Genomic DNA, 22029 nt, shown 5'->3' with positions numbered 1-22029 from the left:
TTGTTTGTATGTGATGCTGAGGATCGAACCCGGGCCGCACGCATGCCAGGCGAGCGCGCTACCGCTTGAGCCACATCCCCAGCCCTAGATCTTACTTTGTTTGTAGGAGATTTTATTTTGCTAGATTTGATTCATTGCTCTAAGTAGTCAAGAATTGGAGGAATCCTGATTCTGTTATCCAGGATAATAGTCTCTGTCAGCTTTGTGTAAATTCACACATTTGACAGACACACCTCTCATATCTTCCAGAACCTTGATCTATCATTCTTCAAGGCAGAACCTTGATCTATCGTTCTTCAAGGCAGAACCTTGATGGTTATGACCTCAGAATTCACGTCCTTCAGGTGGTATTATTTATGTTATGATCTACCCAGTTCAGGGTCCAGCCTGAATATCAGTTGTATCTATGAAGTTTGCTTGAGAATACTATTGCAGGTCTACTGAGCTTACATACAGATACATATCAGATCTGTTAGGAGTCTGATCAACCAGTGTAGCACCCACTATAACCTTGGAGAGAGGGAGAGAGATGTATTTGATAAATTCATTCTCAGCGAAGGCATGCTTTTAATGCCCAGTACTTCCTTTAAAGTCAGTGTATTTCAAAGCTTCTTTTTCCAGGGACTCACTGGAGACTTTTCTAGGATTGACATCTGTCTTGCTAGGCTATAATTTGCAGAACTCACTTTCTTTCCCCATCTTGGGGGTTAAATTCAGAGCCTTCTGACCACTCTTCCATTTCCCATGATTCCTGAGTATCAACAGCAAATTTGCTGATTCACTTGTGCCCATTACTTTAGAAACCTCTCCTAGTTGGACTATGTTATCCTCACCCCAATGGAATCTGCTCTATTCAAATTGAATTTTAGAAACTCATCATGAGAAAATTGTCCTCTTAAGGAGCTAAAGGATCTAGTGGTTTCCTGCTGTTCAGATAAATGATGCACCACCTGGTATTCAAGGGCCCCTTTGGTTACCCTTGCTTGCTGGTACATAGGTTGCCAAATATTTTACTCTAGTTGAGCAGTTCTCTTTTTTCTCAGATGTATCCATGTTTGCTCGTATATCTGTCATTTCTGTCATCCTGTCATTTCCTTCTTTGAGATCCAATTTTCTTTCTTTTTTTTTTTTTTTGATACCCGGATTGAACTCAGGGGCACTTAACCACTGAGCCACGTCTCCAGCCTGCCCCCTTCCCCTGCTTTAAAAAAATTTTTTTTTCATTTTAAGACAGGGTCTTACTAAGTTGCTTAGGGCCTTGTTAAGTTGCTGATGCTGACTTTGAACTTCTGATCCTCTTGCCTCAGCCTCCCAAGCTGCTGGGATTACAGGCATGCACCACTGTGCTCAGCTGAGATACAATTTTCATCCTTGTTTTGAGGGAGATGTTCCTTCTTTGTGGTGCTGGGGATTGAATCCAGGGCCTTGCTCATGCTAGGCAAGCATTCTACCACTCAGCTACAACCCCAACTGAAGATCCAGTTTAAATTTGATTACTTCCAAAACTCAGTCCACATTTCTGCTGCCTGCGTGAATGGCTAGGTAATGAAATTTAATGTTTAATTGTACACCAACTTTCATTGTTCCTCCTTTGCTGAATGTGTTAATTTTGTCTTTCCTAACTGCTTTATTTTTGAGATGATGTATTATGCTCCTTTAATAGCTCTCAAAATGCTTTACACAATGTCCTGCCAGATAACAGTTAAGTATTTGTTAAAAATATGCTTGTTTACTGTATTCTTCATTGTAGTTGAAGATGCCCATGCCGGAGTGTTTAAAGGAAATAGCAGACAGACAGTTTGGAGAGGCTACTTGGTATGCCATTTTAAATTCTATTGTATTTTTTGCATTAGACTAGAATAAAAGTGTGAATAATGAAGCTCTTTTCCTTTGAGAACCTTTTTCTCTGAGCCCAGCTTACCAGTGTTAATGAGTGTTGATTTAAGTAATGTCACCATTCTATTTTGAAGTTTGTACAATGCAGTAAGCTCTTGATTAGTAAGAACTCTAAGTTTTCACTCAGCTTCTTGATGTGGACAGTGAGTTGTGTTTTTTCCCCTCCTTATTTTAGACAACAGATAAAGAAGTCCCTGGGTTAGTGCTGATGCAAGATTTGGCTTTCCTGAGTGGATTTCCACCAACATTCAAGGAAACAAGTCAACTGAAAACAAAACTGCCAGAAAATCTTTCTTCTAAAATAAAACTGGTAAGAACATAGAAAAGGAGCCACTGTCTCATCTAATGCATGACCCTTCTCTGATAACCATTTTGTTCGGAGTATAGCCAAATGATCATAAGAGACAGAGGGACTCTCTCTTGCCACAGTGTGCTATTGTAAAGGTGGCTTTTGAGAAAAGATCCTCACCCTTGAGTATTAATTTGGCCAAACTCTTAAAAAGAGTCTTGTTTTCTGGTTTGGTTTGCTGGCTTCCCAGATAGCAGTGGGATTCATTTGTTTAACAAATGAGCTCCTACTATGTGTCAGGTGGTGTTACATCCTGTGTGGATACAGCAGTGGGCAAAACAGACACAGAGCCTGATAGCACTGATGACATAAGGAATCGAAGGTCTGGAAGAGGAAAAGGGATCCTAGAAGCAGGAGGGCCACAGAGCCAGCCTGCAAATTTATTAATGCTTTCATTCATGTAGCGATTATGCTTGAGATATTTGGAGCATTTGAGAGTGTAGAACTCTGATTCATTAATAGATAATAGAGGACTCCATGTATTTAGAATTTATATTTAATAACTCCTCAGGACTGACCATTGATGCAATTTGTTAAGGTTGACTTCTGAGGCTGGCCTGTGACCTGCGTCTATATGGGTGGCTGTCTAGTTGATCAAGATGCCTACTGTTGTTTCTGAAATGTTCCATGTTGTAAAACTTGAATGTCTTTTCTCTCAGAGGGCATAAAATCCCTGGCATAAATAATTTCTTAGGCTTTGATTTTCTTGGGTTTTATGAAGAAACACTCTTTGAGTTCCACCACTGGATTTAACTTCCTTGATTCTGACTTCTTCCTCTTTTTACACATCATTTGACTGTTTATAGGTGGGAGGATGAAAATGGGCTAGTGGAGTGGGGGAGCTATGACTAAGGGAGTTTTTTGATCCCTGTCTTAACTATGTTTTTATACCCTCCACAAAATTCCCTTTAACTTGCTTCTTTTTCCCCCCACCTGTGTTTCACTGTCTTAAGAATTTATAATATTTTTATAATATAATGGCAATATGAATGACATTTGTAATTTTTTTATATTTTACTCCATGACTTTCTTTATTGTACTTTAAAATATGGTAGTGCTTAGCTGTATTAGGATTTTGCTCTTAATATGCAGTTATTTTGAAATAGTTATTACATCTCTACTCCTGAGTTATTTTTGATTTGGGCCAAAAACAAACAAAACATAGATTTGCTTTCATTTTAGCCACATCACTTCTTGGCTTTCTTAGCTATTAGTTCTAGAATTATAGACACATGTACATCTGTACTTTTGACTATCTACTCAGTTTCTCATTCAGAAAGAATGACATCCTTGGTTCTATTTAATAATTTCAACTGTAATAAATTTTTAAAGAAAGAATGTTTCTTTTGCTTCTCCATCCTCCACTCTGGTTGGAATCCCACATCTCCAGACCTGCTGCAGCCTCTTACTAGTACTTACTGTTTTTGATGTGTCTGTTGATAGGAAGGTGTGTGCTGCCAGAGAATGCCAGTCCCAAGGTGTGGTGGACCCTATGTATACTACTCTGGGATGGCATGATGTGGTGTCTGCAAGTAGAGGTAGTGAAGAGTAGTAACTTGCGTATCAGCAAGCTTCCCATATGGTAAGAACTGCTCTCCACAGCTCATTCACCCAGCTGGAGAGCTGTTGGATTTCTGGGCTTGTCCTCGTGGAGGCCAGAGCATCACAGTAATCATCCATAAGGATTGCTGCAGGTTGCTTTGGTAATTCCAGCATCTGACCACCTTCAGGGACTAGGACTTTTAGTCTTGAGAAGCTATAGAGAAAACGAGAATGAGGAAGAACAGATGGATGTCAGCATTTGAGCCAGATTTTCAAGCCTTTCTCTTTTCTTAGATTCTACCTGTGACTTTATTATGGGTCGTCTGAAAGTGAAGTTTCCTATCAGGGGTTCTCAGTCCATTTAGATAGTAAGCATGTATTAAATTCATCCTATGTGCCAGAGGCTATGTTAAAAATAACTGAATGGATAAAAGCAGTTATATTAGCATATGATCAGTTCTGAATAAGAGTTTGTACAAAATGCTGTCAGAATACTGGGTTTTAGGCATCCTGGGGTATGGCAGGCTTTGCAGAATGGGAAGCAGTTTAGCTGGGCCCTGAAGAGACAGAACATCTGCTCTCCAGCAGAGAAAGGAATGACTGTTCTAAGTAAAGGGGACTCCTGAGCAATAGGGCTGAGGCTTGGATATAAATGGTGTTTTCAGGGAATCCAGGCAGCAGTTCCTAGAGATCAGAGCATAGACAGGGGATGAGGGTGGGAAGATAGGTGAGACCAGAATGAGAAAGGTCTCCTTTAAGGAGCCTGGACCTTTTCCTGGAGGCAGGAGGAGGGCAGAGTCTGGTCTCTTTCTAGGGAACATAGTAGGGGCAGGTGTGGCAGGTGTTAGAGAGGGAGAGGCTGGAAGCAGGAAACCAGTTCAGCCACTGCTGCTATAGCCCAGCAAGACATTTCTGTTGAAGTACCTTGGTACTGAGATGCCAGGGATGGGAATGGCTCCAGAAACATCAGAGAGACACCTGACATCACATGGTAACTTAGAAGCTGTTGGGGAAAGGGAAGGAGAGGGAAAGTGGAAGTGGATATTTTTAGTGAAGATAGAAGTGATGACACTAACCACCCTCTGAGCTATGGTAGAGACGCAAGATTTTAGATGGAAGCCTGGAACTCAGTTTGGGGTGTGTTGGGTTAGAGGTACATGTGGCATGTATGAGGAAAGCCCCTTAGGTGTTAGGCTTCAGGATCTAAACAGCTGGATCACTTTGCCTTCCTAGGCTCCTCTAAGAGGCTTGTGCTGAGGACCATGGCTCAGGTCTGCCCCCAAACTCTAATCAGGTCATGAGCATCTCAGGACAAGCACTGCCCTGTTCATCTTTGTATGCTTGAACAGATTACCGGACACTTAGGGACCACTCTAGAAATGCTTGTTGAAATTAGGATGGTGGCTCATGCCTATAATCCCAGTGTCTCAGGAGACTGAGGCAGAAGATAGCAAATTGAAGGCCAGCCTCAGCAACTTAGCAAGACCCTGTCTCAAAACAAAATAAGAAGGACAGGGCCAGGTGTGGTGGTGCTTGCCTGGAGTCCCAGTAGTCTGGGAGGCTGAGGCAAGAGAATAGCAAATTCAATCCAGCCTCAGCAACTTAGCAAGGCTATAAGCAACCTAGTGAGACCCTGTCTTGAAATAAAAAATAAAAAGGGTCAGGGATGTGGCTCAGTGGTTAAACGCCCTGGTACCAAAAAAATAAAAAATAAAAAGAATGTCAGGGCATGCAGCTCACTGCTGGAGCACCACTAAAAAATCCATAACCATAAACACACTCACATGTACAGTGACTTGGAACATAAAGGGAATTCTTTTCAGGACTATGATTTTTCACATGTGCCACTTTAGGTATTTGGTACCAGAAATGAGCCTGTATACTCACTTGTTGCATATATCCTTTATATATCCTGTTTAAAGGAAAACCTACATATTTTTCCCCTTTTAGGAGAGGACATAGGATTTGAAAATGCTTTAATTTCTAATAAAATGGGTTTGAATTCATAAAACTTCTCTGTCAACTCTAGTCTTATAAATCAAGCTTTTTTTTTTTTTTTTTTCAGTCAGAGGCTTTCTAGTTTGGGGTGAGCCCTTGCATGATTCAGTTAATTTATCTGTAGAATTTTTGTGTGTGATGGCACAAAATTAGCCTTTTAATAATTATCCATTTGTCTTTATTTTCAGGTCACTCAAAATTGTGTTTTCAGACATGTTGATTCGTGGTGGGTTATTTTTTCATTCATTTTTTGGTTAGTGAATTTTTTTTCTTTCCCCCCCTTTTTTTTTGGGGGGGGTACTAGAGATTGAACCCAAGGGCTCTTAACCACTGAGCCACATCCCCAGCCCTTTTTTATATTTTATTTAGAGACAGAGTCTCACTGAGTTGCTTAGTGCCTTGTTTTTGCTGAGGCTGGCTTTGAACTCGTGACCCTCCTGCTTCAGCCTGTGAGTCCCTGGGATTACAGACATGCACCACTGCACCTGGCTTTTCTCTTCTTTTTTACCATATGAAAACAAGTTGGAATTCTTCCTAAATTTCTCAAGGAAATGCTTACATTATGCCAATTCAATGATAGAGGTTGCTGAGCTAGTATGCAAAAGGAGTGGGAGGATACTGACCCTGTCCTCAAGTATTTAGAATTACATTCTGAAGCAGAATGTGGCTATGCCAGGTCCTTGAAGACTGGGTAAGTGGCGTAGGCAAGAGGGACCTCAGTCAGGGTGGGAATAAATAGCATAACGTCTTACTTGGACTCTGCACCCTTGGCATTCTATTCAGAGCCTATTTAAGTTCACCCTATTTAAGTTACACAAGTTGAACATCCCTAATCTAAAAATCCAAAATCTGAAATGTTCTAGTATCCATAATAACTTCATAAGCCCCAATATGACATCACACATGGAAAATTTCTTAACTGTGTAAAACTTGTGTTTCGTGCACAAAATTTAGAAATTACCTTCAGGCTATGGAGAGAAGGTATACATGAAACATAAGTGAATCTCATGTTTAAACCTGAGTCCCATTCCCAATTTATCTCCTTATGTAAATGCAAATATTCCAAAATTTTAAAAAATCTAAAATCTGTAACATTTCTGGTCCCAAGAATTTTAGATAAGGACTGCTCAACCTGTACTATTGTTCTTATGACCTTTTGTTTGTGATTCTCTGGAACCATTTTATGTACCTGCTCTTTTACAACATGGTGCCCTTTCTTTTGGTTTTATTTCATCAGTAGAGGGATCAACCAACTCTGGAGTTGACTTTAGTTTTAGAAAACCACAGGACATATTAAGACCTAGTGGCCTTGAGTTGTCAAATCACTGAAAGGTGCTAATTTGTTTTTCAGTTGGTGTTGGCAGAAATGTTTTTCCCCTAAAGGGTTCTTACTTGCTTTAAGATTAAATTATTTCAAAATAAAAATAGGTTAGATCTTCTGAATTTTTGAGCCCTTTAAAATTGTTGTGGACCCAATATGGGAAAGCCTTTACCATCCTTGGGGATTTGTACATTCTCCTTAACCTCTGTACTGGTGACAGTTTGGGCCTGATACAGCTGTCATGTAACAGACTGTCCCGTGCATTATAGATGTTCAGCAGCATCCTAGCTCTGTCCTCTAGTTGCCAGTAGCACTTCCACTCCTAGTTTTGACAACCAGAAATGTCTCTAGATATTGCCAAAAGTTTCCATGGAGGCAGAATTGCCCCTGATTGAAACTATCCCAGATATAGTATTTGCAGATACACAGTTGTTTAGACCGGTTAGTACAGCCTTCTGCCGCAGTCCCGCTGCAGCAAAATAACCGGGAGGGTGACGAACAACTTGTGTACGTTGATACAGCAGGAGTGGAAGCCGTTTATTGTAGGACAGGAGGGGTATATATACATTCCACACAGCTTATCTTAATTAACATAAACTAGATACAGCAGTTAACCAATAAGAAATCTCCATATTTAATGGCTCGCTGGGCCACCTCATAAACCACTCCCCCTGGCAAAATGCCAGGCGTCATCCAGACTTGTTTACAGACGCTAACATTTGCCAGGCGCCATCCTGACTTGTTTACAGACTCTAACAGCCTTCCTTTTAGGCGTTTATATATGATCAGTTTGAAATAACTTTGCAAAGAAATTATTTTTGCAAAATTTGTGAAAAGAAATGATTTTTAAGTAAGGTCTACCTTAACACATGACTATTTTGTGTGCCTTAAGGGGTGAGTTCTCTTCTGCATTCATTACTTTTGGTTGACTTTAAAAACATGCATTCATACTCTTTTTTTGTTGGCTGTTATTATTTTTTAAGCCAAAATCTAAATGTGAGATACTATGCTAAGAACAGTGGAACTATTTAATTAGAATAACTTCACAAAACCAGTATTTTTATTTTTCCATGTTTGTACACTTGTGACATTAATAAACACCAGTCTTTCCTTGATAGTTTGTCATCACTTAAAAGAACTGAAAAGTGAAGGTTTCTTACATTTTTTAAATCCTTATATTTCATGACTTGGTCAGTATAATCCTGAATTTAAGTTTGTGAAAGAATACCTCTCTAATTCTTTTCTCTTCCCTGTCCTATTTCATACAGTAAACCCAATGTAAAGTGTTAGATTTGGTTCCCGTATACCCACACATATATAGATAGTTTCTGGAAGTTGTCCGTGAGCGGTCAAGTCCTTGGCATCTGGTTTCCATGTCCATTACTCCTCTGAAGCCACTTGGCACTGACCTGCTAATTACCTAGCCCCTTAATTTTGGTTTCTCACCCCTTAATTTTGGTCTCCATTATTTATCTTTAGACGTATACCAGGATTCAGCATTTTTCTTGGAACTATTTTTCTTCTTGTTGCAAAGAAATGATTTTTGCAAAATTTATAAAAAGAAATGCAGTAATTCTTCTTGCTGCTATTATAGGTTGCCCAGGTCCTGTCCTGGACCATCATTTTGTTTCATCTCTCTCAATCTTTCCTCACTTCTTCCTGGCTCACCTCTTCCTGGATTTATCTAAAGTGAATCTAGAAAGATGCCTATACCTGGAATCCTACACTATGATCCTTACATTTGGACTTAAGGTGTGCCCATCCTGCTGCTCTAGATGATGTAACAGTAGCAAACACTCCCAAATCTCATTGGCTCAAACATAACAGCTCATTTTGCAGTCCTGCTACCTCTCCTTAAGAGTCTGTAGTGGGGCATGTGGAGCTTGTTTTCTGTGAGAAACTTATAATTTAATTTAAAGAATTTAGATAAATGTAAAATTTAAAGTAAGAAGCGATCTATGGAGGCAGTTGCCCACAATTGACCAAGCATAGGTCTCCAGCCTCTGCCACCAAGTACAACTCTTCTGCCTCACCCACCTCCTGTCCCTTCTCTGGCGGAAGTAACAAAGATATGTGGGATTGGGCTGCCACCTTGTGGTGGCAGAGGAACCCTTTCACCATTCACAACTTGCTTAATTGCAGTGGCAGAAAATCTTTCTCTCACATATAAATATTCCCTTGAATGCCTTACTCTTTATCTCCCATCCACTTTTGTACAGTTACCATGGGAAAACCTCTTCTTGATCTTTTAGTGTATATGTTTTTAGAAATCAGCCCTTGGTATATATATACTTTCTGGTTGCCACGAGCTGAGCTACTTTCCTCTGACACACCCTTCTGCCATGATGTTCTGCCTCACCACAGGCCCATACAATGGAGCTGGCCAAGCGCAAACTAACCTCTGAAAATGTGAGCTTAGAATAAGACTTTTATTCTTCTAAAAAAAAAAAATAGAAAAAGAAAGAAAAGAAAAGACATCAGCCCTCTGCAAGGTGGCTAATGTAAGAATAGTTATAGCAATGTATCTTTTATCAAAGAAAAAAATGAATATAAGCTGTGAAATCAAACAAGATGTAATTTAATACTAGTGTTATGGCAAGATTGCTGTAAATCACCAAGTTGATCTTAAAGCAGGAAATGGAAACTTTATTTACCAGCAGGGGGTCCAGATCCACCAGCTGGCGTGCCATGGAGCAGGCTACTAGTCTACACCCTTTGACTCCATCCTGGGGTTTGAGTCTACCTTTATAGTGCAAAACCACATTAATCATAAGTGGCTGTTGCTATGATTCAAAACCATAAACAAACATGAGATCTAAAATAAGAAGAAGAAGATGTGGGTCAAAATGACCCTAGTTGAATATAAGTTAAAGAATGGTTACTAAAGTCTAGTGACAGTGTACATTATCCAGGAAAAATGGGATCCAAAGAAAGAACAATTTTACATTGTATAAGAATTGCCATTTTGTGTTGGCAAACATGCTATGCTAAGCAATTATTGATGGGTCCAGAGGTGGGGTCTTCCCATGGGAGAAGCGTTTCTTACATGACATGGAGTCCCAGGGCAAAATGGAGAATATTTTATGGGCCATGTAGCCTGGCCCATAACACTAGGAATTCCTGAATCTTCTGTTAGAACCCATAGGTATTAGAATTCTATTCTGACGTCCCTTTCACAATTTCTGAAATTTTCTTTTCCTCTGTGTGAGGAGTAAAAAAGATTTTTTCCTTTCTTTTTCAAAAAACTTTCTTCATACCTTAATGGCTAGTATTGGAATAGGAGTGTATTTTGTTTTGTTTTCTTTGTCTTAAAATGGAATCCCCAACCTTTCCGTTGTAGTTACATAGTTACATGATGACCTGGGAGCCTGTCTGCAGCAGAGGGCAGTGAGTGTTACATAAGATTTAGTAGAGGTGTTGCTCCTGCTTCCCTTTCCAGCGAGGCTTTGCAATTTCTTCCCTCTGGACCTGGTTAGAGATCACCTAAACTACCTAGTATAGTGAAGGAGCCATGATCTTGTCCCTTGGTATGAGAATGTCCAGGTTCTATTCCTAGAGCACAGCCTCTCCAGCAGCTCTTCCCTGCCCCAAACAGCCTGCCAGATACCTGCTTCTTGTCACGGCCCCTGTAGAGCCCACCCATTCGATGCTAAGTGTCTGATAGCGTGTGTTGCTAGTCTGTTGAGTAGTCGTCCTCCATGCCAGTGTGACTCACAGACCAGCCTGTGACATCAGCAGAAGCCTAAGTAAGTGATGCACTCTACTCTAGGAGCCAAGTTTGACCCCTCAGGTGTGGCACTTGCTAAGCACCCAGGCCATGTCTGGCATACAGTGAGTGCCCAGCCGGTGGTAGAAACTGAAGTGAAAATGTTGTCATCAAGTTAAAATGTAAGGGTGTTAGGCAGTAGTTTCACTGATTTTTTTTAAAACTTTAATATCATTGCACTTTGACATCTCTTTTATATACAGCTTCTGAAAAAGTGGTTCTCTCTGATAAGCCAGTGCCTAGGTGGAAAAACCAATGTTAAGCAGTCAGTGGCATTGGATCTGGTCCGAAGTCAGGGAGCAAGGTGGATGCACTGTTACACCTTGGAAATATATCAGTGTCAGATCCTTTTCTAGATTTTAAATTCATCTTAATGTTAAAAATCTACAAATTTTAGAATGTGAAATTTCAGAATAACTTTCCAAAATAAAAGCAATTTAGATAGAAAAGATTAGGATAAATGTATTTTTCCCAATTAATTTAAAATTAATTTGGAGTATTGTTACTGTATTGAGACTAGAATAGTAATTATTTTCACTGCAGGGAGCCCTCAGAAGGGCCATGGAAGAAGGAGCAGGGAGGCTGGCCAGGCAGTTCCCGAGCAGGCTAATATTCTCCCTTTGTGGCTTGCCTCCCATTTCCCACACCCTACACTGAGGCAGGGTGAGGACAGCAGTGACAGCAGTGAAAGCCGAATTCTATGAGTGTTTAATCTATGCCAGGAACCGTCAGGGTAAAAAAAGTAATCAGACAGGAAGGCAGTACTTACGTGTGCTGGAGCGCACATCTGCTCCTGCACGATTGGTGGTACAAGTTAGCAGCCTGCATTATAAAAAGGGAGAAAGACGTAGAATTCTAACTGCAGCCTCTGGTTTTTTTGGTCTCCATAAATTCAGGAAATTGTTCAGAACATGCTAAGTATACTCACATAGCACATATAGAATTCAGAATGAGCCCATAATGATTTGTGTTTGCTTCTATTTTATAAATTAACAAAGAATTGATGTCAGAAGAGCTAGTTTAGCCAAAGGATTTTGCTGTCCTCGATTCATGGTTTTCATCCCCTCCCTGTTTTCTGATCTGAAAGACTCTTTTTGTAGGAAATTCTATGACACAGAGTCAGAACATAAAGCAGATAAAGGGTGGGATGTACTCTGAAGTGGGTGGAGAAGCCTGTTTATAAAACTAGCTGATGATTACTGTATTCCCTCTTAGATTTGTGATTGTTCCACAAGCTTGGCCCCAAAAGATAGTTTTTCTACAGGCAGCCCTGCCAAAGATTACAGGGGAAGATTAAGGGGGTTTCCTCTTTGAGGTTCAATTTTCTTGTGTGTATCTCTTCTTCTTCTTCTTCTTTTTTAAATAGTTGCAGTTGTATTCAGAGGCTAGTGTGGCCCTTCTAAAACTGAATAATCCCAAGGGTTTCCAAGAACTAAATAAGCAAACTAAGAAGAATATGACCATCGATGGGAAAGAACTGACCATAAGTCCTGCATATTTATTATGGGATCTGAGTGCCATCAGCCAGGTAAGGAAGGCAAAGATTCTTTACAACTCAAATAAAGGGTTTCTATTAGAAGGAAGAGAACTTACAGAGAAGTGAGTTGATTGGAACTTTTCTAATTTTCCAGTCCCTGCCATTGATTTAAGATTAATTGAAGTGACCTAGAATTATATCTACAAACCTTTTTATAAAGTGTGATAAAGAAATGTTATATCTTCAAGTTTTGTTTTTATTTTCGTTTTTGTTTGTTAATATTACTGAGTCTTTTACATTTTTTATAATATTCTAAATTAGGATTCTGTAACAGTTTGGATATGAGGTGTCCCCAGAAAGTTCATGTTGGTCAGTGCAGGGTTGTTCAGAGGAGAAATGATAAGATTATGGGCTATCAGCTAATCAGTGAATTAATCCATTTGTTGGATTAATGATTTGGAAGGACTGCTATACTGGGAAGTAACTATAAGCAGGTGGGGGTAGCTGGAGAAATAGGTCTCTGAGGACATGCCCTTGGGGACTATATCTTGTCCCCCGGCCCCTCTTCTTTCTCTGTTTTCTGGCTGCCGTGAGTTGAACAACTTTCTTCCCCTACACCCTCTGCCTTGATGCTCTGCCTCACTTCAGGCCTGGAGCTATGGAGTTGGCAACTGTGTACTAAGCCTCTGAAACCTTAGTCAAAATAAACTTTTCTTTCTCTAAATTGTTCTTATCAGGGATTTTAGTCTCCATGATAAAAAGATGACAAACACTGATTCCATCTTTTTTTTTTTTTTCCATATTTGAGATTAAACCCAGGGGCTTAACCTCTGAGTCACATCCCCAGCCACATTCCCAACCGTTTTTTTATATTTTATTTATTGACAGGGTCTCACTAAATTGCATAGGGCCTCGATAAGTTGCTGAGGTTGGCTTTGAACTTGCAATCCCCTTGCTTCAGCCTCCCAAGTCACTTGGTATTGCAGGCATACGCCATTACGCCCAGCCACAGATTCTGTCTTTGAAAGTCATCCAGAGCACCCTGAATTCAGAGGGCAGAGGGCAGAGACAAGGAGGAGGAGGAGGTGTGATTTAAGGGGTACTTCACATCTTTATGTGTCCTTTGTTTCTCTCAGTCCAAGCAGGATGAGGATGTTTCTGCCAGCCGATTTGAAGATAATGAAGAGCTGAGGTACTCGTTGCGGTCCATCGAGAGGCACGCACCGTGGGTTCGGAATATTTTCATTGTCACCAATGGGCAGATTCCATCCTGGCTGAACCTTGACAATCCTCGAGTGAAAATAGTGACACACCAGGTACAGGACTTTCCCATTCTCTTCTTGTAATGTGGTGTAGGAATCTCAGGGTCTCATTCCTTCTATTCCTCTCGCCTTCATGTCCACCTTTTAAACTCTTTTCTTCCCTTCCTTTCCATCAGCCAGTCCAAACCAGAACAATTCAAATTCACCCTTTCTCTCCTTTTTTTTTCTTCCTTTTTTGTTGTTTGGTTTTTCTGTTAAAAGGATGTTTTTCGAAATTTGAGCCACTTGCCTACCTTTAGTTCACCTGCTATTGAAAGTCACATTCATCGCATCGAAGGACTGTCTCAGAAATTTATTTACCTAAATGATGATGTCATGTTTGGGAAGGATGTCTGGCCAGATGATTTCTATAGTCACTCCAAGGGTCAAAAGGTGAGTGTCTAAGAGGAGGGGATGCCGAGGCTGGAAGTCATTGTGTGTATTTCTATACTCAAATGTAAACAAATAAGTATTCAAACGAGTCAACAATTGAGTAAAATAGCTACTATAGGAAATTTGCTTTCCTGCATTCTGGGATACCCAGGACCCATTCTTCCCCTTGCCATAGGAAATAAAATTGTAATTAGTGTCAGCAAAAGGAAAGTTAGGCCTGGTGCCTGGTTCCAACAGTCTCAGAGACTGAGACAGGAGGATTGCATGTTTAAAACCAGCCTCGGCAACTTAGTGAGGCACTAAGAACTTAGCAAGACCCTGTCTCAAAATAAAAAAAAATATAAAGGGCTGGGGATGTGGCTTAATAGTTAAGCATTCCTGGGATCAATTCCCAGTACCCCAAAAACAACAATAAGAAAAAACAGAAAAGTAAAAAAACGAAAGTTAGCTCAAATTAGCACTTCAGGTGTGGAAGAAATTTTGTTTTGAGGCAGCCTGTTTCCATCTGGCTTTGCTGAGAGGTGGGATGGAAAGGTGAAGTGAGAGCACAGACATAGGGGCCAACTGTTTAGGACCACACTGGACAGTGACTTGGCCAAGGGAAGTTTTCCATCTGCCTGGTAGGGAAAAATACAAACACCCCCATAGCATTGTTAGAAGGATGTAGTGATAATTTAGAGACTTATCACTCTAGGCTTGAGTTATAAAACTATGTTTTAGTCAGCTTTTTTTCATCACTGCCACCAAAAGATCTGACAAGAACAATTAGAGGAGAGAAGGCTTATTCAGCTCATTGTTTCAGAGGTCTCAATCCACAGACAGCCACCTCTGGACCCAGGTTGAAGTAGAACATCATAGCAAAAGAGTGGTAGAGCAAAGCAGCTCAGGACATGGCAACAAGGGAGCAGAGAGAGAGCTCTGCTTACCAGGGACAAAATATAAACACCAAAGGCACACCCCAGTGGTCCACCTCCTCTAGTCACAGCCTACCTTCCTACAGTCACCACTCCGTTAAAATATATTAGTTGCTTAATCCACCAATTAGGTTACAACTCTCCCAATCCAATCATTTCACCCCTAAACTTTCTCACATTGTCTCACACATGAGCTTTTGGGGGACACCTCATTTCCAAACCACAACACTCTGCAACTCTAAATGCTAAGAGCAAAAAGTTACTTTGTTGATGTTTATGCCTCCCACCTGCTCCTTCTCCTGTGTCTCCCACCTGCTCCTTCTGTGTCCCTGTCCACGTGCCTCGTCTGCATTAAATTGTAGGGATCCAAATTTGAGTTTGTATATTAATGGGGACAAGTACAAAATCGGTGACTGTGTGCAGAGCTTTTGATGCTGACAGGCATGTCCGTGCTGAGGAACATGAGCACAGGAGGAAATCAGTTGGAATGAGGGACAGCTCCCATCTGAATGGACATATATTTTGAAGAATAAGTAAGTGTTAGTTTAGGTGAAGAAAGACATCCCAAATGGATGGAGTGACAAAGTTGCAGAAACTTTAAAGTGGGAGTATATTTTTAAAATGGTTTTAATTTTAAAAATAACCATATACCTTATCACTCATTTTGGGAGCTTAGAGTGCTGTGCTGGTTCATTTGTCACACGGCCTTATACATGGAGGTAAAGGATACTGAGAGTCTATTTATTCTTTCTCTCCTCATTGAGACTAAATTATCCTTAAATACACTTAGGAGTTACTGATAGCTGTCACAGAGAAACAGTGACACTTCCACCTATTGTGGCATATTTTTGTACTCAAAATTAAATCTGACATGATGCTATTTTATTTCAAAGTAGATTACAGGAGCATGGTGTGAGAAACTAGTCTATGTGTTGAGCCCTGGTCTGCTTTTTTTGAGTAATGGAAAGGAGTGAATGTGCTCAGCACCAACACCACAGCAGGGTGCTCTGGGACAGGCCAGCTGAACACAAGCATGAAGTGGACAGTTAGGCCTTGGAAAATTCAGCCTTTTGAGAGGAATAGATTAAAAAAAAAAAAAAGGAATTTTAATTCAAAGTAAAAAGTGTCATAAATCACTTATTTTCTATTTGGTTTTGTCATAGGTTTATTTGACATGGCCTGTGCCAAACTGTGCTGAGGGCTGCCCTGGGTCCTGGATTAAAGATGGCTATTGTGACAAGGCTTGTAATAATTCAGCCTGTGACTGGGATGGTGGTGATTGTACTGGTAAGGATGTGTTAAAATATGATTATTTTTCATGTTTACAGAAGTATTTTCATTCTAATCAAATTGAAGATATGCTATAGACTTAAACCATATATTTGAAATAGTCAGTGATCCCTAGACCAGGGATTGAACCCAGAGGCGCTTAACCACTAAGCCACATCCCCTGCCCTTTTTATTTATTTATTTTTTTGTTTTGTTTTGAAGTAGGGTCTTGGTAAGTTGCTTAATGACTCGCTAGGTTGCTGAGGCTAGCTTTGAACTTGGGACCCTCCTACCTTAGCCTCCTGAGTCACTGGGATTATAGGTGTGTGCCACCATGTCCGGTGGTGATCCATAGACTCACAATCTCATGTGGCCTAGTTTATTCCTATTATCCATTATTGAGGGCACTTTCCAATATTTATCCTGCACTTGAAAATGCCTTTTCTTATTACTTAAAATATGAAAACCTAGAGTACTATAAACCCAAGAACAAAATAATTCTGAGTCATCTCATGGGAATTCATGATTAGGAGCTTTTACCAACAGATTGCAACAGGTCTGGAATAATTGAAGAGATGCCGCTTTTCTTCCCTTCTCATATACTTATATTTGGACTTGTTGATAATAGCAGTTTTTAAATTTTATTTACCACCTTACAATAAAGTGTTAAATTTATAGAGCATTATTCATTATCTACTTGAATTTCTTGGTCAACTAAGAAAAAGTGTGTTTGTGCACAGATAGGATCATCTCCGTGTTCCTCATGAGGGAACACATTTGGAAGTTTGTTGACTATTTGAGGAAACAAAGCTTCAAGTTGTGTTTCAGTCGGATCTGCCAGGCATACTTAAAAAAATTTTTTTTATTTGTTTTAATGTTAGAGTCAGGCATAGTTTTGAAAACACAAAGCAACTATATAGGGAGAGAACACAAATGTTCAAAGTAGATGTGTGCTGGCCAGAGCCTCTGTCCCTAGTAGAACATTAACATTCAGTAGAAGAGGTCATTAATCATGCTCAGACATGTTCTTGTGCAGTTTTGATAATCATGGCTTTTGAAATAATCTCTTCCTTTTCTCCTTGTCTACACACGTGCACACACACATGCATGCACACACACATGAGTCCTATAGCACTGTCAAGTGATGCTCCCTGTTCAGTTGTATTTTTTTTTTTTTTTAAGATACATTTTGATGGCAAAACTAGACCTGGTTGTGAAATGAAATTATAAAAATGTTATGGTAAGAAACCAATGCCTAGGGAAGGGGTCAGTTCCCCTTTCTTCTCCCAGCCTTTCTCCAGGAAGTCTAATTAACCCTGGGTCCCTACCTTTTGGATTGTAAATAACTGCCCCAGGAGTCTGACCACTCCTTCTTCAAATGTAACAGATGCCTGTGATGTCAGAGATATAGCACAAGGCCTTCAGTTTTAAAAAGAGGGAAAAAAAGGAAAAAGCCCCAATAATAGGATGGGTCTAAGATGACAGCAAATAACTTATCATTGTTGTGAGAAACCATGGATCAGGGCTCAGAATTTGGAGTTTTCTTTTCCTCTGGGCCCAATGGCATAAAACAAAGTTTGGAGTTCTATTCTCTGAATGCTGCTTGCTGCTTCTCCACCAGTCTGTTTTGTGCAACAACGTGAAATCTACTCAAGAATGTGGTGAAATTTTCTGACTACAATTCATGCATCAGTGTTGAAAACACTAGTAAGAAATAATTATCTTCTTTCAAAATTGAAAACCTACCAAGATTTAGTCTTCCTCCCTCCCTCTACAGGTAACAATGGAGGGAGTCGCTATGTTGCAGGAGGCGGAGGTACTGGGAGCATTGGTGTTGGACAGCCCTGGCAGTTTGGTGGAGGAATAAACAGCGTCTCTTACTGTAATCAAGGATGTGCAAATTCCTGGCTCGCTGATAAGTTCTGTGACCAAGCCTGTAACGTCTTGTCATGTGGCTTTGATGCTGGTGACTGTGGGCAAGGTACGTTTATTGCCATAATGACATACTAAAAGTAAAAGGGTAAATCATGGAAAAGTATACAGGCTTTTGGGTGGTTATTATTATTTTAAGTAATTAATCTCTGTGTTTCCTTTTCTGATTTTGCATCTAAATTTTAAGCTAACTTAAAGAGAAGGACAGAGATCTTTAGAAAACAGTTGAGGGCTGGGGATGTGGCTCAAGTGGTAGCGCGCTCGCCTGGCATGCGTGCGGCCCGGGTTCGATCCTCAGCACCACATACAAACAAAGATGTTGTGCCCGCCGAAACCTAAAAAAAAAAAATAAAGATTAAAAAAAAAAATTCTAAAAAAAAAAAAATAGAAAACAGTTGACATTTAAGATTATCTTTTCTTTTACATTTTACATTCTTTTAACATGCTGAATGCTTAATTTGGAAACAATAAGAGCAGGTCAATAATTCATTAAATAAAGATAGTTTGAATATTCATAATAGCTTATTAATGGAAGTCATCATTTTGTCAGAAAGCTTTTTCTTTTCTTCCTTCAAGTAGAGAAAGAGAGATGGAAATTGGCATTTGGAATTTATTGTTAAGAATAAGAACTGTTGGGGCTGGGGATGTGGCTTAAGTGGTAGTGCGCTCGCCTGGCATGCGTGCAGTCCGGGTTCGATCCTCAGCACCTCATACAAACAAAGATGTTGTGTCCGCCGAAAACTAAAAAAATTTTAAAAAATTAAAAAAAGAATAAGAACTGTGCCAAATCTCTAAGATGAGTCAGGGTCAGCATTCCATGTAAATAACTGTGATTGTCTCAGTAAAATGAGCTGCCTACCAGTATTTATTAAATTAGAATTTCTGATCACTCTTAAAAAGTAGAAACTCAAACCCAAAAAATTAAAGGAAGAGGAGTAAAATGGTGCTTAGTTTTTCTTTAACAAAATCTTGTTTGTGCTTTTTCCTCTAGATCATTTTCATGAATTATATAAAGTAACTCTTCTTCCAAACCAGACTCACTATATTATTCCAAAAGGTGAACGCCTGCCTTATTTCAGCTTTGCAGAAATAGCCAAAAGAGGAGTAGAAGGTGCCTATAGTGACAACCCCATAATTCGACATGCTTCTATTGCCAATAAGTGGAAAACCATCCACCTCATAATGCACGGTGGAATGAATGCAACTACAATACATTTTAACATCACATTTCAAAACACAAATGATGAAGAGTTCAAAATCCAGCTAACAGTAGATGTGGATACAAGGGAGGGACCCAAGGTGAATGCTACAACCCAGAAGTCTTATGAAAATTTGGATAGCCCCATAACACTTCTTCCAGAGGCAGAAATCCTTTTTGAGGATATTCCTGAAGAAAAACGCTTCCCAAAGGTCAAGAGACATGATGTTAACACAACAGGAAGATTCCAAGAGGAGGTGAAAGTTCCCTTGGTAAATATTTCACTCCTCCCAAAAGAGGCCCGATTGAGTCTCAGCAACTTGGATTTGCAGCTGGAACAAGGAGACATCACTTTGAAAGGTTACAATTTGTCCAAAATAGCCTTGCTGAGATCATTTCTGGTGAACTTACAGGATGATAAAGTAAAAAATCAAGCTACTATAACAGATGAAATAAATGACAGTTTGGAGGTCCCAATAGAAAAACTGGCTCATGAAAGCCTAGGAAGATTACACAGGTCGACTTTTCCATCAGGGACAGTAAAAATGAACTACCAGGGTCAGAATCCACCACTGCTCTTAGAGACCAAAGCAAGATTTAAATTGGAAACTCAGACCCAAAATGGGAATGTGTCTAAAGGAAAGCTTTCATCTCTGATTATTCCACTGGAAATCCATGTGACAAAAGAAAAGGAAATCACAGGGAAAGAAGAAGAGCAAAACAGAATGGAGGAAGATGCTAAAGATCACCTAGATGTTAATGAGGTTTTACCTGGAAGAAAGCTGCAGCATTTCATAGGAACTCATCTGGGCTTTTTGCCTTGGGAGAAAAAAAAGTATTTCCAAGATCTTCTTGATGTAAGTTAGATCCGGCATTATTCTTCATCTTTCTCAGGAAGAATAAATAACTTTGTAAGTGATAATATAATAATAGCTACACTTATTTAATACTTTCCTTTGCATCCACTAAGCTAAGTGCTTTTCTTACATGATTTCATTTAATTTTCCCAGAATCTTTTTTTTTTTTTTATAAAACTGCCATATAAGGGGATTTATTATTGTTACTCCCATTTTACAGTTTTGGAAACAGTAATAGTATGAGTAAGGAATTTAGCAAGAAACATACCTTGAGGAAGTAGAACAGAGTGGCATCTTATCTTTACTTAGCATGGCAGAGCTGATTTTTTTTCTAGTTTTACTGAAAGAAAAACCTGAGTTTCAGATAAGTTCCTTAGCTTTGCCAATATCACAGCAGGAAGTCAGTGTGAGCCAAAACTAAAAGTTGGAGTGTTCTTCCCTTGTGCCATAGCTTCCAGCTGTAGCATCCTTTATTCATCTCCCAGGTGCCATCCCAGTGCTCAGTGCTGGGAAATACAAGATGACTAGTACATAGTTGCTACCTATGGAAACTTGGAGAGCAGTAGGAATGACAGATTTGTGAGCAGACAGTTGCAGCAATGAGATAAAGTATCTCAGTTGAGATCCAGGTAAGGAGTCTAAAGGGAGAGCTTAGCTCTGCCTAAGGTATGGGGGGCAGCATGCAGGAGAAGTACCCTCCCCCCCACCAGGAGTTGACAGACCATGAGAAGTCACATGATCCAGTATGGGAAGGGAAGAGGCAGAGCCACAAGTGCCTGATGAAGGGGGAACTTGTGTCTCATTCTCTCAGTGTTTTCAGGAAGTATCTTGTTTTCCGTTAGGCATTTACTGATCATTGAGTGAAGGGCTGCCTAGTTCTTGCGTATGTTTAGTTTTCACACGTTTCTCTCTTTCCTTTTTTAAAAATAAAAAATAAAAGATTTCAAAAGCACTACTATAGACTAGTGATAAAAATTGCAAGCAGTGCAAAAATGTAACATTAAAAAGGGTGGAGGGTGCTCGTTCCTCAATCTATGCCCTTGAGACAGCTATTCTTCATAGTTTGGGTATTCTTCTAAGGTTTTTCTGCAGGTATGCAAACATACAAGCTATATCGTTTCTGTTTTGCAGCAGTGAAATTACACTGTAAATACAGTTCCCTGGAGTTGCCTTTTGATTGAAAATATGCTGGCAAACTATGCCTGTCACTGCCATTGTTTGTTTTAATGGCTGTAAATTATTTCCAACGTTTTGCAATGAATATACTTGTACATGTATATCTTACACTTAGCAGTTCAACCTACAGAAATAAAGATTTACTAATGTAGGTAGAATTGCTAGGTTAATGTATCTGGTTTCTTATAAACTTTAAATATATCCCAAAATATTGCACCACTTCACACTGGAACAAGCAGCATACTGGAGTATTTGTTGCTCCACAGGCTAACCAACACCAGGTATTGTCAATTTCTTTACTGGATTTTTTTCAGTCTGGGAGGCAAAAATATTTCCTCTTCTGTAATGTGTCTTTGAATTCCTTGCCAATTTTCTTTGCCCATTTAATTCTGCCTCTTATTGGTTTTGATTTTATGATCTTAAACATTGTTATAAGTGAAAGCAAATTTGTTTCTAGTCCTTATGTTTAAAACTCAGTTATTTGATGCTTTGAGATCACCAGCACAAAATAGCTTGATATTGAAAGTATTGCCAAATTTATATGTAAATAAATTTTCTAAATGTTGCATGAATTGGCTTCAAAATCTTATGATCAATGACTAATCCTTCAGGAACACCTTATAAACAGACCTCTCACACA

The 22029-nt window shown here is 39.6% G+C and overlaps 1 protein-coding gene across 3 annotated transcripts in view; it reads left to right on the top strand.

Moving 5' to 3' along the window:
- GNPTAB (N-acetylglucosamine-1-phosphate transferase subunits alpha and beta) overlaps window positions 1-22029 on the top strand; it is an 80896-nt gene that overhangs the window by 41035 nt on the left and 17832 nt on the right. For all 3 annotated transcript variants that reach the window (XR_014023959.1, XM_081309313.1, XM_081309312.1), the window contains 8 exons: window positions 1751-1815; window positions 2072-2206; window positions 12239-12400; window positions 13486-13665; window positions 13873-14043; window positions 16121-16244; window positions 18004-18207; window positions 19150-20213. Coding sequence is in view for 2 of the 3 variants with exons in the window: in XM_081309313.1 (XP_081165439.1) it covers window positions 1751-1815; window positions 2072-2206; window positions 12239-12400; window positions 13486-13665; window positions 13873-14043; window positions 16121-16244; window positions 18004-18207; window positions 19150-20213 (2105 nt within the window). In the remaining variant the exon portion in view is untranslated. The remainder of the gene's footprint in view (window positions 1-1750; window positions 1816-2071; window positions 2207-12238; window positions 12401-13485; window positions 13666-13872; window positions 14044-16120; window positions 16245-18003; window positions 18208-19149; window positions 20214-22029) is intronic.

Source organism: Spermophilus citellus (assembly GCF_964194105.1).
Source record: "Spermophilus citellus genome assembly, chromosome: 10".
NCBI lineage: Eukaryota > Metazoa > Chordata > Mammalia > Rodentia > Sciuridae > Spermophilus > Spermophilus citellus.
The sequence above is the reverse complement of the archived record's forward strand: the minus strand, read 5'-3'. Positions and strand labels throughout refer to the sequence as shown.